This window comes from Bicyclus anynana, chromosome 7 (genome assembly GCF_947172395.1).
Source record: "Bicyclus anynana chromosome 7, ilBicAnyn1.1, whole genome shotgun sequence".
NCBI classification, from domain to species: Eukaryota; Metazoa; Arthropoda; class Insecta; order Lepidoptera; family Nymphalidae; genus Bicyclus; species Bicyclus anynana.
This window is the reverse complement of record NC_069089.1, coordinates 5,082,804-5,099,887: the sequence shown is the minus strand read 5'-3', so window position 1 is coordinate 5,099,887 and position 17,084 is coordinate 5,082,804. Positions and strand designations below refer to the sequence as shown.

General features: G+C 34.2%; 2 protein-coding genes across 3 annotated transcripts in view; one reads left to right on the top strand and one right to left on the bottom strand.

Moving 5' to 3' along the window:
* LOC112048847 (innexin inx3) overlaps positions 1–15,449 on the top strand; it is a 31,448-nt gene extending 15,999 nt beyond the window's left edge. The window contains exons 3-9 of the mRNA XM_024086529.2: positions 9,319–9,518; positions 10,276–10,398; positions 11,681–11,776; positions 11,991–12,101; positions 12,535–12,671; positions 13,251–13,398; positions 13,679–15,449. Coding sequence (XP_023942297.1) covers positions 9,319–9,518; positions 10,276–10,398; positions 11,681–11,776; positions 11,991–12,101; positions 12,535–12,671; positions 13,251–13,398; positions 13,679–13,864 — 1,001 coding nt within the window. The 3' untranslated portion in view covers positions 13,865–15,449. The remainder of the gene's footprint in view (positions 1–9,318; positions 9,519–10,275; positions 10,399–11,680; positions 11,777–11,990; positions 12,102–12,534; positions 12,672–13,250; positions 13,399–13,678) is intronic.
* Positions 1–17,084, bottom strand: part of LOC112048846 (dedicator of cytokinesis protein 3) — a 96,651-nt gene that overhangs the window by 73,221 nt on the left and 6,346 nt on the right. For both annotated transcript variants that reach the window (XM_052882342.1, XM_052882343.1), the window contains exon 4: positions 16,600–16,748. In XM_052882342.1, the coding sequence (XP_052738302.1) occupies positions 16,600–16,748 (149 nt within the window). The remainder of the gene's footprint in view (positions 1–16,599; positions 16,749–17,084) is intronic.

Genomic DNA, 17,084 nt, shown 5'->3' with positions numbered 1-17,084 from the left:
CACCGGCGGATAAGATCAGAGTCTAATGGCGGAAACACATGATTTATCAATTGAAAGAAATATAATACAAGCAACGGTCTATACTGGGAATCGCTGACTTTACTCAGCAACAACTCACTTTATACTTGTAATTACTATATTATAAGGCCTAAGCCATGCGGAGACATCAACTGGATAACCAATTTCAACAAAAACAAACCAACTTTTTTTTTAGTCAGAAATTATGTCCATCACCTAACTATTAAATATACATATATGAAATTTAATAGAAAACACAGATATTTTCTGATTAGCTAGTCGGTTCTTCAACGTATACCTATAGCTAAGAATATCGATCACATCAGCTTTTAAACAAACGTATAAAGTAGCTAAGAATGTAAAAACAGCACACAAAAAAATACGTAGGTATCCTATTCAGTTTTCTCGTTTAGATACCACATCCTGACACACAGATACGCAAATGTGCAGACACTATATACTTATATCACCTCTTTTTTCGTCGGAGCTTAACAAGTAAATTTTCTTTCTGTAATATTTTGAACTTACGATAATATTTATTATCTTTCACAAAACGCAAAAAGAAATTAAATTATGTTAATCTAAGCTTAACATAATTACATGGTTACGTACATACGAGTATCATAACTTAAGGCCATCAAAGTCATATCTCAGACCATAAAAGATAAAGTTCTCAATTTCATTGTGTAAGTAATGACTAAGTATAATGAGTTGAGATGTTTTCTTTCTTCATCCTTTCGAAGAGTCTCATAATAATTTATAACTTTATAGTTACAGAACTAATTTTAGAATTGGAACTAACGTGAGTTATCCATATATTTTCTTTTTTGTTTGTTTGTTTGTTACGAAAAAGCTCCAAAAGTACCGGACCGATTACTTATATCTTGCTTATTTCTTCGGGAACGCGAGTAAAACCGCGGGGGGTCTACTAGTATCGAAATATAAACACAGATTAAACTCAAGTAATTTTTGTTGGAGTACACCCCCAGTTTCAAGCGCGAAGTTCCCGTTTCCGTGGGAATACGGGAATAAAATAATAAAGCCTATGACACTCACAAATAACGTGGTTTTTTGGTAAAATAATTTTCAAAATCAGTTCAGTATATCCAGAGGTACCTCACATTCTCACAAATTTTACCCCTTTCTTTGTATGTAACCTTTTTGATGTAAGTAGGTACCTATACTCGTAATAAAAACATTCCTAATGACTACAACTGATAGTATTATCATTTCTTAACATTAGTTAAATGTTCCTAAAATAACATTTAGGGCAGAGATAGGTAGGTATAATTTACAGATAAAGAAAAAACTTACTTATACTATACCTACAACAAACTTTACAGTAGTATTTCTTGCAACGTGTCAATGACAATGATTAATATATTATTATGGCATATTAGAAAATGATTTTTAAATTAGGTAAGTTTTTGAATAATTGTTTTATTATTATCTATTGAGTTCCATATCAGGATATGGAGCTTAATTCTTAAACCCACCAGTAGGTAGGTATATTAAAGTAGGGGAGCCCGTGATGTTAATTTGCAGTTACTAAAGCGTCATTAAAATCGTGTAGATTTAGTATATTAGATGGTAGAGAGAATAAATGGTTATATACTTTTTTCGCTTTCAGCGGTGGGGAAAAAAACTACATACTTCAAAGTCAATTTTTGTTACTTTGGCTTACTGAAATAATCAGAAAACAAGAGCAATCGAGGCTTGATAACAGAAATATAAGGGTTTTATTTTGTAAATTCGGAACCCTCCCATTCTATTACGCTCAAATCGTCCGTTTTCGAAATGGACACTTTTTAGCTATCAACTCACCTATCTTGTCTTAATCAGACGTTGTATATTTCTGAAGTTAGTTGTTTTTTTGGTTGCCCTAATCATACCCACCAATATTAAGGGCTCATTCTTGGTGGAGGTACTCAACAACGTGCAAGGTATACACACTTATGTTCATCTGCCGCAAGTAACTGCAAAATCCCCTCTTCAGCTCCCCTGCTATTATACTTACAGCTAAGAAAAAAGTATGTCAAAGACAAAATATATATGAACACTATATGTGTTTATACAGCATTGAGTTAGTTATTAAGTTTAAAGGTTAATTGTATCACTTTACGCGCAAGTATAAACATCTCAGAAGGTGAAGATAATAATAATCTGAGGTCGGGATTAGCATAAGGCAGTAACATTGGTGCTAGTATCTAAAACCTACCACTTAAAATATTATTATAAACTTTCTCTAAAACAAACTTTATAGAAAAATCTGATTTTATATTAAAAATAGCAGACGCCCGTGACTTTGTCCGCGTAGAATTCAGTTTAGTCCAAGTTATTAGGTGTGTACATTTCAAGAAAAGAAATATCACGCGTCTCAAACGCTGCAGGATAAACATCGTGAGGAAACCTGCATAGAAATTTATTAACACATTCGCTGCGGTACGAGGTCAATTGACCCGGTACCACACACGACACGGTGACCACATAGAGTTCAAAAAACCTCGTACCGAAGAAAACAATCGAGGAAAGTACAGAAAAATTAGTACCGCAGCGAACGTCTTAATTTAGAAGATGTAATTTGAACAACTTCAGAAATGTTATCTTCATTAACGTTATCGCGTAACAAGAAAACGTAATTAAAAATTCGTGCCAAGTGTAAACACGTATACAAATACAGAAGTGCAACAGGTGTGACTATAATCTCTGCCGGCCCGAAGTTTACCGTGACCTACAATAGGTCTAGACTCAAACCGCTAGTGATATTACCAAATACGACTACAAAGCACGATTATTGCATTCATATTGCAATATCGGTTATGGATTATATCATTGGCATGATAAACTTGAAGGCCTTACTGAAACAGAGTTGTATTTCTCGGTTCCGACTAATGTTTGACAAACTTCATCATTAGCAACCCATATTCGCTCACTGTTGAGCACTAGACTCTTCTCAGAATGAGAGGGGTTACGCTAATAGTCTACCGCTAATAGAGTATAAAGACAATTCTCAGGTATGCAGGTTCCTCACGATGTTTTTCCTTTAGCGTTTGACACACGTGATAATTAATTTCTTAATATGCACATAACTGAAAAGTTAGAGGTGCATGACATGCATAGGGTTCGAACCTACACCCTACGAATCGAAAGCTGAGGTCAACGGGATGATTGACGAACTTAATTCATACTAATAATAATCATAAAGAGGTGCAGTTTGTGAGGTACTAGCTTGTAACCTCAGTATCTATTGCACTGATTTTGAAAATTATTTTACCAATAGAAAACCACGTTATATGTGAGTGTCAACGAGTGAACTAAACAATAAACATTTATGGATTATTATTTTCCAAATTTAGTTCAAAACTTTGCACATCCAGGTTTTTCTACCTCCTGGTCACTAATTGTTTCCTCAAATGATCTGTCTCGCCAGATACATTTGTACAAGTAGGATAAATTAATTTTTGCAGTCAATGTTACGTTGGCTTCCAAGTCTGTATAAAACACAGCAAACCCATTTCTTATCACGCTGCGTGTAATAACTGCATATATGTATCGATTATGACCATAGCAAAATCGACTTGGCCTCTTTTATTGCTTACGCCAGTACACACTTAACCCTTAGGTACGTACTAACTGCATCTGCAGTCATTATCTTAATACAAAATGATTCTTGATATGAATATATACATATGCATAAATATGATGGAGTGTCTTGTCAATGTCAACTTAAAGTCATTATTTATACTAGCTGGTACCCGCGACTTCGTCCGCGTGAAATTAGGATTTCCACAAATTGAATCCAAATAACAGTCAAATCCAGTCAATACAATCAGTTTTTCGCAAATCTCGCAGTAATCATCGTTTCTTTCGGGACAGCCTATGTTAATCCAGGACATAATTTCCATTCCAAATCTCAGTTAAATCGGTTCGCGTATAATAAACACGATTTTAAAGAGTAACAAACATCCATACATTCGCGTTAATAATATTAGCAGGATCCTAAAATTGGTTTGGTAAAGTTAGTACGATTTTGAAGTAGTAGGTTAAAAATTTTCAATTTATAATACAAAATTGTTATCCCTACACCATCATAGAACCACTAACGAAAACAATGGACGATATATTACTATTGTTTAAAAAAAGTACTATTTAAATTTCATGAAATTGCTCTTTAACTATTTAATTATTATTGGACGTTCATATAAAAACATACTATGTAAAAAAACTTATTAAGAAAGAGCAAATTAAGGATAACCACGCCACTTTAATTTAGGAGTAACTAAATTTATGCCACGAGTAAATATATCATGTACTTACTAATTATTATTTAAAGTAAACAACGATTTGTTCATTTTTTATCATAATTACGGTCGGTTAACAATGAACTATTTAAGAACAAGCATAGATATCATACAAACATACGAGAGAAACATCAATTATCATTATAAACAGATAAATGCTATACAGCTCTTAATCTTCATAAATTAGGTCTACAACGACTAACAACATGCAGCAATAAACCTGAATAAACGGCGTTTTATTACATGTCGCCCGTATCAAAGCACATAACCTATACCTGTATAGTACCACATTCAACTTAGGTATAGCAACTATGACCTGGTTTCACATATTGGTTTGACTTGTCTAGGCTGATTTTGTAAATATTTGCAACGTGAAGGTCTATTGCATCACATTCCTATGTTTCAGCGTGACACCAATTTGTAATTGCCATGTGTTTTGATTTTGTATTGTTTATTTCAAAAAGTGAATCCATTTTCCATTACTAATACTTGTATTCAAACTTGTTAGCTATTACATTCGGAGTTACTTGTGCTAGCAAAACTGGAGCCTTAGATTTTATCTGTAGATGCATTTTTAATGCTCCTTTTTGGCATTGATTTTACACAATTGTGTATCAGAAAGCAAATCTATATTCATCTCTTTCCAATAAAAAGTTTGGCATATGACAACTTTCATTTTCTTTATCTTTAATCTGCAATATTATCGCTGATGCAATATTTTCGATGTTTTTTTTTACTGCAATTATGTTTTTGAAAGAGGCGTCTGTTAGTAAAATGTCACTGATTTGTGCAGGTTAAGTATGTATGTACGGAAAGCGCAGTGTTGGGTTGCAGAGAGTCGCTGGATCAAGATTTTTGTGTTTGAAAGTCCATGCAAGAGGCTTATGATCAGCGGTGGACGTTCATCAAATGAATGATTGATGATGATGATGATGATGATGATGATGATGATGATGATGATGATGATGATTATGATGATGATGATTTTAATGATAATGAAGTATGTATGTTGGAGGACATAAGAGTTTGGACGACAGAAGAAGATATGGTCTAGATACTGTAAAAGAATGTAAATGTGTAAAAGGAGTAGATAATGATCATTTGAAGGTGATAATGACTCGTAAGTTCTCGAGCAGAACGTAAATAGCATACCTACTCAAGTAAATCGTAGTGGAATATAATAATTATGTTATTAATTGATTATGAAACACGGCTAAAACTCACGTGATATTACGTCGGAGTATGCCCGACTAGTTTCGAACCCATACGGGGCCCTTAGTCATGAGCTGGTTCTTCATAATCAATTAATATGAATAACACTCACGATAGTTTAAATTCTAAATTCTAAAATTATGTTATTATGAACATAAAAAGATATTATTTACGTAATAAGCCGACTCCCTGGCTAGACACTTTGGCGCGATAAATAAAGCTCGTGTGATTTTATAGACGTTTATAATATCCATCCATCAGGCGTTTTTATTAAAATAAAAAAAGACAATATTCTTGTCGGTAGACATATTTTAATTAACAGTTTTAATTAGTATACTCGTAGCTATAAGAATAGTTTTAAGTGAAACACATATTGGTTTTAGTTTCATAAGTATTAATCGACAAATTGCTATCAAACATGAAAAAAAATTCATTGGCAAAAAAAAAAATTTTATGATCTACGAGAAGTACCTCTGCATTGATAATTTAGGATGATAAATGCTCCAACAATGTTAAGTGCTAGTTATAGAGCAATTAGCAACTACGCGACTTGCCTCAATTGGTACTAATCTTCTGAGTATTTCACACAGACCATGTAAACGGATACTCACTTATCACATTACAGTATTTCATGAACAACAAATAAGATATCACGTTGAAATCATTGAAATGTGTAACGTGTTCTACTTTTTGAATTCAGAGAAAGCAAAAGCAATATTCATACAAAATGCAACATTCAGTCAGAACATAGTATAGTGATTTTTTTTTTGTTTTCTGTGTCGTAACTCTCTTTCAACATTACAATTTGTATTTTGATCAAATCTGTTACTTTAACTTGATCTTGCCCTTTCACCTTATACTTAAATTTAAAATATTACATACTGTCTAATTTGGACCAAGATGGTTTGGACTACTTAAAATCTATTACTTGCTTCCGGTCTTCAGACCCTTAATTGCTTTTGAAATTAGTACATATCACCTACATGTGTGTCGTTAGGTAATCAGAATCATTTAGACATTGCTTACCCGTATGTCACATACACAATCAGAGCCTATTTATTTGCGTTTACAAATTACATTTGGTTCAATGTCAGATAACAGTGTACAATAGGCACAAAGACGTGGTTGTTGTTAACAGCAAAATCATTGTAATAACGGGCTATTTTGTAATGATGCGCATTTATAGCCTTATTATATCTTCACCTTTAGCATGTGGGAGTACAATTTGATTAGTCATGAAAAATTACTTTGCTAATATTTCACCTGGCTTGTGGTAGTAAAGTTCAAGGCGGATTAAAAACGGGGGCAACGTTCTCTTGTCAGCTATGTATCATTACAAAGAGGCATTCAATTGATCAGCTCCATACAAAACCTCCTTAAGATAAATGTCATCATGACAGGGTCATATGACACAGACTATACCTATCTGTCAAAAAGGTACATTAAAATCGACCTAATAATATTCTGCAACCGCACCATGTATTTAATTGCAATTTGATCATTCGTAAATATAAATCAAATTGATGGGAATTAGTTTCCCATGTTGAATAATGCGCTTAAAATTTCTGGAAATTTAGCGGACGTGATTGCATTGTAAAATTCCAGGAAAACACAGTTAAATGACTCCACCGTTGGTAAAAAGTTTGACGCTAAAAGTAGGTACTTACCTACTTAGTTATCATCGGACATGGTCGATTGAACATTATAAAATTTTACCGTTATGATAGCAATCAACGAACTTTTGATACTTTACGGTCAAAGGAAGACAACCTGATATTCAGTTACAACAATTTAGTATGACAGTTAAAATATAGCGGAATCGCACAAAAAGGAATTACATAATGCCTTCCTTCGTCCGTGTTTACTGACTTGTAGTAGACTTGAAGATCTAATCCAAAGAGAAAGGGACTTAGGGCAAAGTCAGCCGCGTACTAATCGTCGTAAAATCGAACTTGAAAATCAAGATACTTAAGATCATAATTGTGATGTTTATTTATTTACACAGTGAGAAACTCAAGGCAATCTTAAAGTAACAAGTTCATTTTCCGCCGCGAATCCGTTTGCGTAATATTCTGTTCTTCAAAAATTTCCGAAGCAACCATGGATTTTTCCGAGATGAAAAGTAGCCTGTTTATTAATTCAGGGTACATTGCCAAATCAGATCAAGTAGTTGCGGCGAGAAGGAGTCACAAATATACACATAAACTTTCGCCTTTATAATAAACGTAAATAGAAAAGAACTAGTTAGTTTTAAAATGAGTACGCAAGTTAGATATTAATATGCACTATGTGACCCTCGTCACGGGCAAGGTGATCGAGTCACGGCCGACAATTGCAGCAGGTAGGGACAGCTGTGCTATTACACTCAACATTAGTGCCATCCGCATTACACAATACAATGTCGAGGATGCGTGAGAAATTGCTTGCAAACAAAATTGACTTTAGTAAATTGTCTCGGAAAACAAATAAAATCATTTGGAATTACTATAACTATTACGATCATCATCTTCACCTACAGCACTAGGATATATATTAGAGCTAGGTTTATAGGTGAGGGGATGGATCCACCACACTGCTCCAATGCTGATTTATGGTAGGCGTCCACAGATCTACATCATCATCATCATGCTAATACGACTTTTAATTTTATGGTAGATTCGTGCGATCCGTACGATGTGGATCTATGGACGCCTATCATTAGGTACAATCATTATCATTATTAGCCCTTTAACGACCCACTACATAGCTAAGTCTTTCATCCTTATAGGAGAAAGAATGTAGATGTAGACCCAGCTTCTTTTACTTACTTTACTTTATAAATGCGATCAGTTGGCTGCATTCGTGCCTGATAGACTAAAAGATTGACTTGTAGATACCCGCCTTGTTGGTAGGTGATAGGGAAAACGAAAGCTGGAAGGGCATTCCAACGAAAGCTGCTCCAATGCGGATTGGGACTTACGGTGACATTACGTTTGATGCTAAAACGATAATGACCGGGGACGACAGCTTAAAGTACTCTTCGAGCTCGGGGAGTTGTCCAACTTCCCAAAGCCGTTCTGAGAATTTCTTGGATGAAAAAAGTACTAAATTTATCATAGCCAGTCCCAGATCTTGAACCTAGAAGTTGATGATAAGCAACATTAATCCACTGGATCAACAAGTCGAGGTTATTAAACAAGTAACACTATAAATAAATGGATTTAATTTAACATAAATCTCAGTAGACAATATAAATTATGAATCAGAGTGAATAGAAAAAGAATAAAATATATAGATTAAAAATAGAAAAGGTATAAGATCGGCTATTAAATAACAATATACAGTCCTACTCATTGTGAGTAATTTAATGACGCTATTCGAGATGTAACCTTTCTTTGTGTCTTAAGGTCTCATCTAAACTAATATAGTAAAGAGGTGAAGTTTATGTGTTTACAGGAGGCAAAGTCTAGATATACTGAACCGATATGTTTGTGAGTGTCAAATGCTATATTTTATCCCCATATTACCAGAAATACAAGAACTACGTCGGTGATACAACAGGGCGTCTGCTAGTTTAATACTTGCATTCAATTTGAGATTTTTTCACCATGACAAAAACATGACTGTTATAATAGTAGGTTAATGGCACAAAAACTCACGTCACACCTTTTCCGCAGACAACGCGGTGAAAAGGAAGGCACTAATTTCATCAATTGACCGTTCAGACTAATCGGTGTCATCTGCCTAATGAAATAAAAAAAAAACAATCGAATAAATGTGTCGTTAATGTTATTTTATCTTATTCCAGGTGATCCGATCTCATGCATCAGCGACGGTGCGGTTCCCGTGCATATCCTGAACACGTACTGCTGGATCACTTACACTTTCACTCTGCCCTACAGCGGCCACAAAGGCGTGGCGCATCCAGGCCTTGGCAACGATTATGATTATGGCGAGAAACGTATCCATTCTTACTACCAGTGGGTGCCATTCATGCTATTCTTCCAGGTAAAGCTCACCATTTCTAATATAGATACTAGAACTAGTATAAGGATTTTTTTGCGCAAAGGACCAGTCTGGCTGTCCATCCCAACAATGCGGTCAGTAGTCTTGCAACAATTCGACGTGGGCATGAATAGTTCCTAGGATAAATTTACTTAAGTTTCTTATTGTATTATTTCTCAATGAAAGAACAATTTTAAATTCACTAATCAGAGTAGTAGAATATAATCAACAATGCAAAAGTAAATATGAAGTGTCACTAAGCTATTAGTAAGCACATATGAAGATTTTGTGTCGATTTATTTTAAATTAAATCAAGTCATTTCGTAAATGACCCGGACATTTTCTTGATTAGTATGATATTGAGTATAAACTAAGACGTAACTTTGCATCATTCTAAAATTGTCTACACTCGTCTGTAATAGTAGGGGACGCCCACAATTTGTTGATTCATTTTATACAAGTACATAACATTCATAGAACATGTAACAGTATACAGGTATGGTTTTTTTATTATTCCTGTTGCTTCCAAATAGTAGGAAAAGACTGCGTTAAGGAGTGTTTATGACAATAGTCCATTCAACGAATCCAGAGTCGAGCCAGCACTGCTCGGTAAAGAGTGTGTGCCCTTTTATCGTGGAGCTATTAAGGCCTTAAGATTAAACTTACCTTCATCTTCTACAGGGTTTCATTGCTACCTTTTAAACCATCCAAACTTACATTAATCATACTAATTACATAACATTTATTGTTCATTTTCCAGGGTCTTCTGTTCTACATTCCTCATTGGATCTGGAAGAACTGGGAAGAAGGCAAAGTGCGTATGATATCCGACGGCATGCGAGGAACCACTGCCATTATTGCTGATGACAAGACGAACCGCCAGGTAAAGGATAACTACTAACAATACAATATTAGTACATACGTAGAATACAATATCAATACATATTTAAATGAAAGCTGTCATCAATGTCCATATTTAAAGACACTTGCCCAGCGAAATATTGGGTTTCGTTAAACATCCAAAATACTCAATAGAAAGAAATAAAATAAATACATGTAATTATTGCTGCAACTAATGGCATTATAGACTTTTATGCCAAATATCAGGTAAATTGTAATGTTCAAAAACATTAACATATAGCCAAGACAGCCACTCAGTGTTATAATAATAATTGTTATTTAGCAAGTAAATTCCATACACATAATACGACGTTGTAACATAAATAGAATACTTCTTGGTATATAAATTATTGTACGTATTTAAGTTCTGTATAATTTAATAGACGTAACAGTGAATTACCGCGATAAACAGCTGTTATGAGCAAACCTGAATTTACGGAATAAGTAAAGGATAAGCTTTTAAATATTACGAATTTAAGCAAAATCTTCATGCTATATAAACACTCACATGTATAGAACTAAATTATATTATAAAAAAAATTACTTGAAGTAAATTGAAAAAAATGGGGTCAGATATTCAATGTAATTGTGTCACACGAAGTCAAAGAAACAAACAAATGCTTTTACGTATGTGTAGACCTTATTTTGCGATGATATTACCTACTTCTTAATCGTGAGCACACAGACCAGCTCCTTCAATTGGTACAATTAAGATAAGGTCCACTAATAAAAGTCGACATCCCTCATAATTGACCTCAACCTCCTTGTTGCGTAATGCAATCGATACTAATAACAAATTGGAATTTTAATTATATGACATGTAAGTACATGTACAGTTTTTATTTTATGACATTTAAACTCTCACCTGATTCTAAGATGATCTACGATGATTGAGGGCTAAATTGATTCAAATACAAGTTACAAGAAACTTAAGAGATGTATTGAGGGTATAATTTCACGACTAGTTTTAATGCGGTGTTATATCAGAATGCTAAATCGCGTGGTCGTACTTTTTTGCTGTTAGAACTGTAAATAGCACACTGAAGGCTTCACCTGACCAGTAGGCCAAACATGCGACCAAACGATGAGTCTCGTGAAGATAAATAGACAAATATTAAGCAATGGCAACGCAGCGCAGCCGGAAATATTTGCGTTGGAACGACAGAGATGGGACTGAGTACTACTCCGCCGCCTTTCTCTCTATATTGTATTAAGTTGAATAAATACCCAGCTGTAATTCAATAAATATTTTTTCTTGTTTTCAGAACCGCTTGGTCCAGTATCTTCTTGACACACTTCATATGCATAACGCCTACTCATTCGGATACTTCTTCTGTGAATTTCTAAATTTCATCAATGTTGTAAGTGCAGCACAATAGTTACAATATTATACAAGATACCATATAGGTATTAACAATCGAAGTACAGTGAAATCATCTTGAGACTTTTATTGACCGTTTACAATGGAAAATATGCCATCGCTTTGAGTGTAACTCTGTAATAAACTTTTGAATATTCTTGGCTGGAATACCCAATTGAGATTTTTGTAAAATTCTAATGGAATGTTATTTCCAGGTCGGCAATATTTTCTTCCTGGACACGTTCCTAGGCGGAGCTTTCTTGTCTTACGGAACTGATGTGGTGAAATTCTCCAACATGAATCAGGAGCAAAGAACAGATCCTATGGTAAAATTTTTGTATTATATAAATAAGTGTACTCAAATGCATAGGAAAATGACTGATTGAAATATCAACGCACAGCCTTCTACACAATAGCAACGCTACCCTCTGAACAGACAGTTTTGACAGACAGTTTGACAGACAGACAGAAAAAAATAATTTTCAATCATTCTACGCATAAGAATTCGCAGGCTTCTGATAGTAACAAACAAAAGCAGTAGATAGTCAAAAACTTAAGCATTAAGTGAGACCCATGTAATAATTACCTCCTCGTTTCCTCGTGCAGTTTTAAAAACAATAAAATGTGATTTCCAAAATGACAGATGCCAACGATGAAGTAATATATTGTTTACCTCACATATATTGTCTTGAAATAACATTACCCTAAACTAAAAAAAAATTCGCAACATTATTGTTTAACGTGTTGTTTTTTTTGCAGATTGAAGTGTTCCCAAGAGTAACGAAATGTACATTCCACAAATACGGAGCTTCTGGAACAATCCAGACACACGATGCCCTTTGCGTCCTCGCTCTAAATATTCTTAACGAGAAGATATTCATTTTCCTGTGGTTCTGGTGAGTTATTATAGAGATAATTAATTCGCCATTTTACCATCACTATCATTAACAACCTATATTCGGATCACTGTTGCGCACGAGTTTCCTCTCAGAATGAGAGGGATTAGGCTAATAGTACAACTCGCTGGCCCAATGCGGATTGACAGACTTCACACACGTTGAGAATTTAGACAATTCTCAGGTATGCAGGTTTCCTCATGATATTTTTCCTTCACCGTTTGAGACACGTGATATTTAATTTCTTAAAATGCACACAACTGTAAAGTTGGAGATGCGTGTTCCACCATTTTATACTTTTTTACATTTTTTACTTAAGTTTTATGTGTTTCGTTTGTAAGACCTAAGCACAATTAAAAATAACCTTGAATCGGCGAATGAACCTATTGTGGAGCAAGTTTTATGATTTTCATTTTGATACAGATGTAAAAACTAACTGAAATCCGATTAAATTGTATGTATATTTTTTGTCTTTGTTTACCAGTATAACATTCAAATATTTAAATTTTGGTCAATATGTTAAAGCCGCTTCAAATTTTTAAAATAGATTTCAATATTCCGTTTTAATGTTATTTCCAGGTTCATCATCCTCTCCATTGTCTCTGGCTTGGCTCTCGTCTATTCTGCAGCTGTCATTCTTCTGCCAAGCACCCGGGAGACTATTCTCAAGCGACGATTCCGTTTCGGATCTCCCAATGGAGTTGAGGCTCTTGTTCGAAAGACTCAGGTAAATCTATTTATTTTACTACATTATCCACAACTACAGTAATTCCTACAGATAATTTTATACTCATTTTGAAACCTATAGCATTAAATATAAATTGTATTACCCTCAAAAAAATTATTAGTAGATGACTACCTCTTGACTTATGAAACCTGTATGCTGAATTTTTCCATATACCTGGTATCTTTAATCTCACCAATGCCTACCTTTATTAGAAACTACGCTGCTTGTACAGCTTTAAAAATTTAGAAATTATATTGTAATACCAATCTTTTTTCTCTAGGTTGGCGATTTCCTGCTCCTACATTTGCTTGGACAAAACATATCGCTCCGTGTGTTTGGTGAAGTACTAGACGAACTCGGCCGCCGCCTTCACCTCGGATCTAACGCACCGTCAGCGCCATCTACTTTAGAAATGGCTCCAATTTACCCTGACATCGACAAGTTTTCTAAAGAGACCGAGACGTAATGACACTTACAAAATCTAAGATATACAAGCAATACTTCCTTTAAAACAAATAACATTAATAGAAACAAAGTGATGGCTCTAGCACATTTTTCGAGAGAACCTTGTGTTTTAAATTTTATGTGTAGGTCATCTTTTGAAGTCTTCTCAATTCCTGTGCTCGAGCTGTTTACATCCCGGTGGAGGATGGTATTGCTTAAACAACACTACATTTTTTCGCTGAGAAAATTGACTTTTATGATATTTTTCAGTACACGAATTTTAAAAGTTCATGACATTCCTTATTTTTAACTGTAGGCAATCTTGGTAATCGTACCAACATGAAACCGCCGCATTTGCCTTGCTAAATAAAGCTTGAGCTTTAAATAAGGTCTCAATATTATTTAAGGCATTTTGATAAACTAACGTTAGTTAAAATGTATGCTTTAGGAAAATTTTTATGAGTGTGATGAATATGAATTTGACAAGTTACATGGAATGCGTTTACCATTGTTACAATTTCTTGCTGAAGACTGTTTTGTGTAGGATTAATTGGTTATAACATGACAACATTGTAATTTGTTTCTACACTGTAATATTGGTTAGTAGATGTTGAAATTTTAACAAATCTATAAGTATACTTGTGATTAGGTTAATTGGAATAGTTATTTTATTGGATTGCAATAATACATATCACGAGCTCAAATTTTTCCACGTTAAAATATTATTTTTGTATGTAACAAAATGCAGTTAGTGATAAATATTTTATTCAATACGAATATACATTTTCCTAGATATTATATTTCCTATGATAAAAGACACGAAAAATTTTTAAAGGCGTTTTAAAGTACAAACGGTTTCTAATGTATAGACAAGTGACAGTTTGACTTGCCTTTTTAAAACTTTTTTATAATTAGTTTAGTATTAGGATAAGAAATTTGGTGCAAAAGACAAGGTGTTTATTATCTAGAAGATATTAGATATTATACTCAATTTACTCAAAATATTGTGCCATTTAACAGGTATTGTTTGGAATTGTAACACCAGAATTGCATTTTCTAGAAAATGTTTCCAGTTTGTTGATTTTATCATTCCGTACTAAATGTATGTTTCCTATGTAATGTGTAAAGTTAAAGAGTACATTTAAGTGGTTATTACAGTCAATTTAGCCATATTCATTAAGGTAAAGATATAAGATCTAAATATACTGCAGGACTTCCAAGAATCTCGAATATAGCCTCTTCCGTTAGTAGCGTAATAATCCCCAGTATACTATAAATTGTATTCTAACTTTTGGTCCTAAGTATTATAATTTGTACTAGAATAAAAATATTTTTGTATAACTACTGTAGTCTGCGTATTCAATGCAAAATGTGCATAAATATACTATTTGTCTAGTTTTAATATGAAGTATATGTATTTACTTGTTTGTTTTGCTGTATTTACACAATATTCTGTAAACATTGGAAGCTAAACAAAGCGATATCAATTATCATTCCTATAGTAAGATTTTCAATACTAAGCAAATTGCTCTTTTGACGATTCACTCGAATAGTTTCTTTGTATTTTTTTTGGTTATATTTTTTTCTTCGAAATATAAAAATAAATATATGCGTTTGTTTTATTTCACACAATCTACACACTACTATAATCATTAATTATCGTGAGTTTAAATAAATAATTTTTGATTTGATTTTGAATCTAATATATAAAAATTCTCATGTCGCGGTGTTTGTACCAACTCCTCCGAACAGGGCATATTAGGTAGATCTGAGAATCGGCCAACATCTTTCATACCCCTTTTAAATAATAAATGTCCCACGCGATATATTAGGCAAAATAACGATTGCCGAGTTAACCAATAATGAAACTAAGATGAATAAATTTTCAAGAACCATGCGGGTGCATTTAACATTGGCTTTATCATAGCTATTCCAAATACATCTCATTATACTTATTACGTAAACTTAACTAAAACCACTCAATAGTTAATTGCCAACTCAGGAGTCAACATCGAAAGATCTTAAGTTCGATCCATGACAGTTAAATGAATATGGTACTTGATTATGATAAAAATCAATGGGAACAAATATTTTGCAAAGTATGAGACTCAAAACATATTAATGATAAAGTACACCAGTTTACTGTGTACCATACAACGCTTTTAAAAATAGTAAATTTACAACGGAAATAATGTGCATAATTAATAAAGTAATACTTGAATTTTAAAATGTAACCTCTGAGGCTCTGATTACACTTAGTAGAACGTCCCCAAATTCTAGTCCCATGCAATAAAATGTAGCTTTAGAAATGGCCACCCCAATTCCACGCAATGTTGTCTACCCTACCTACCCCTAGAGTATTTATGTAAGATGCGAAACCAGAAGCCCGCGAAGAAATAAAGCTGCAGCAAGCCTACGAGGCCGAGTCGAGCTAAAGGGCCTTTAGAACTCCTTAATCCGACCCTCTCGCAAAATCCGTTCTTAGCGGACGTCTACTAACTATAAACTACCTCAGTGCCAATTTTCAACTTTGTACATCCAGCGATTTCCGATATTGGGCGATAGTTGATTATGAATTAATTCAAAGTTTACCTTCTTTTCAGTCTGACTTCACGTCTGTGTCCATAAAGACAGTAAGTACAGAAGGCACAGTGTGTGAAGGTAGGTAGCCAGGTACAAAAAATAATGTAGATACTCGTATAATGTAGAAAGTAATCGGTAATGATATTGGTAAACCAATATAGGAATATCACTTACCTATTCCCCCAGTCTAGCTTGGCAACCAGCTTCAAGCGCAGCGCTCTGGTCTGGTCTTGGGTCAGGGTCCCCGCAAGTAGAGCTCGTCTGCCAGCTAGCAGTTCTCGCATCACCTTGGCAACTGCACTGAACCGGTATGTCTCCCGCTCCTAAACGAAAACACAGCAATAATAAATATATAGGTACTATATTATAAAAAGGTAAAGTTTGTAAATTTTTAGGGGGTAATCTCTGGAACCGTATAAAAAAAATTACCAATAGAAAACCACGTTGTTTTATCCCCGTATTCCCACGGGAGCGGAACCACATAGGCCACTGCTCCAATGAGGCATCATTGGGTTGGGTGTTCTCTTCAAATTGAAGTTGAGTGGTCAGGTGGAGGTAGCTTTTCTAATCTTGTGAGATATTTTTGATTGTTTGTAGTAACACAGACACAGTTAATAGTTATAACTTCTTGGTCCTTTTCTTCAAGTCTAAAGGTCGTG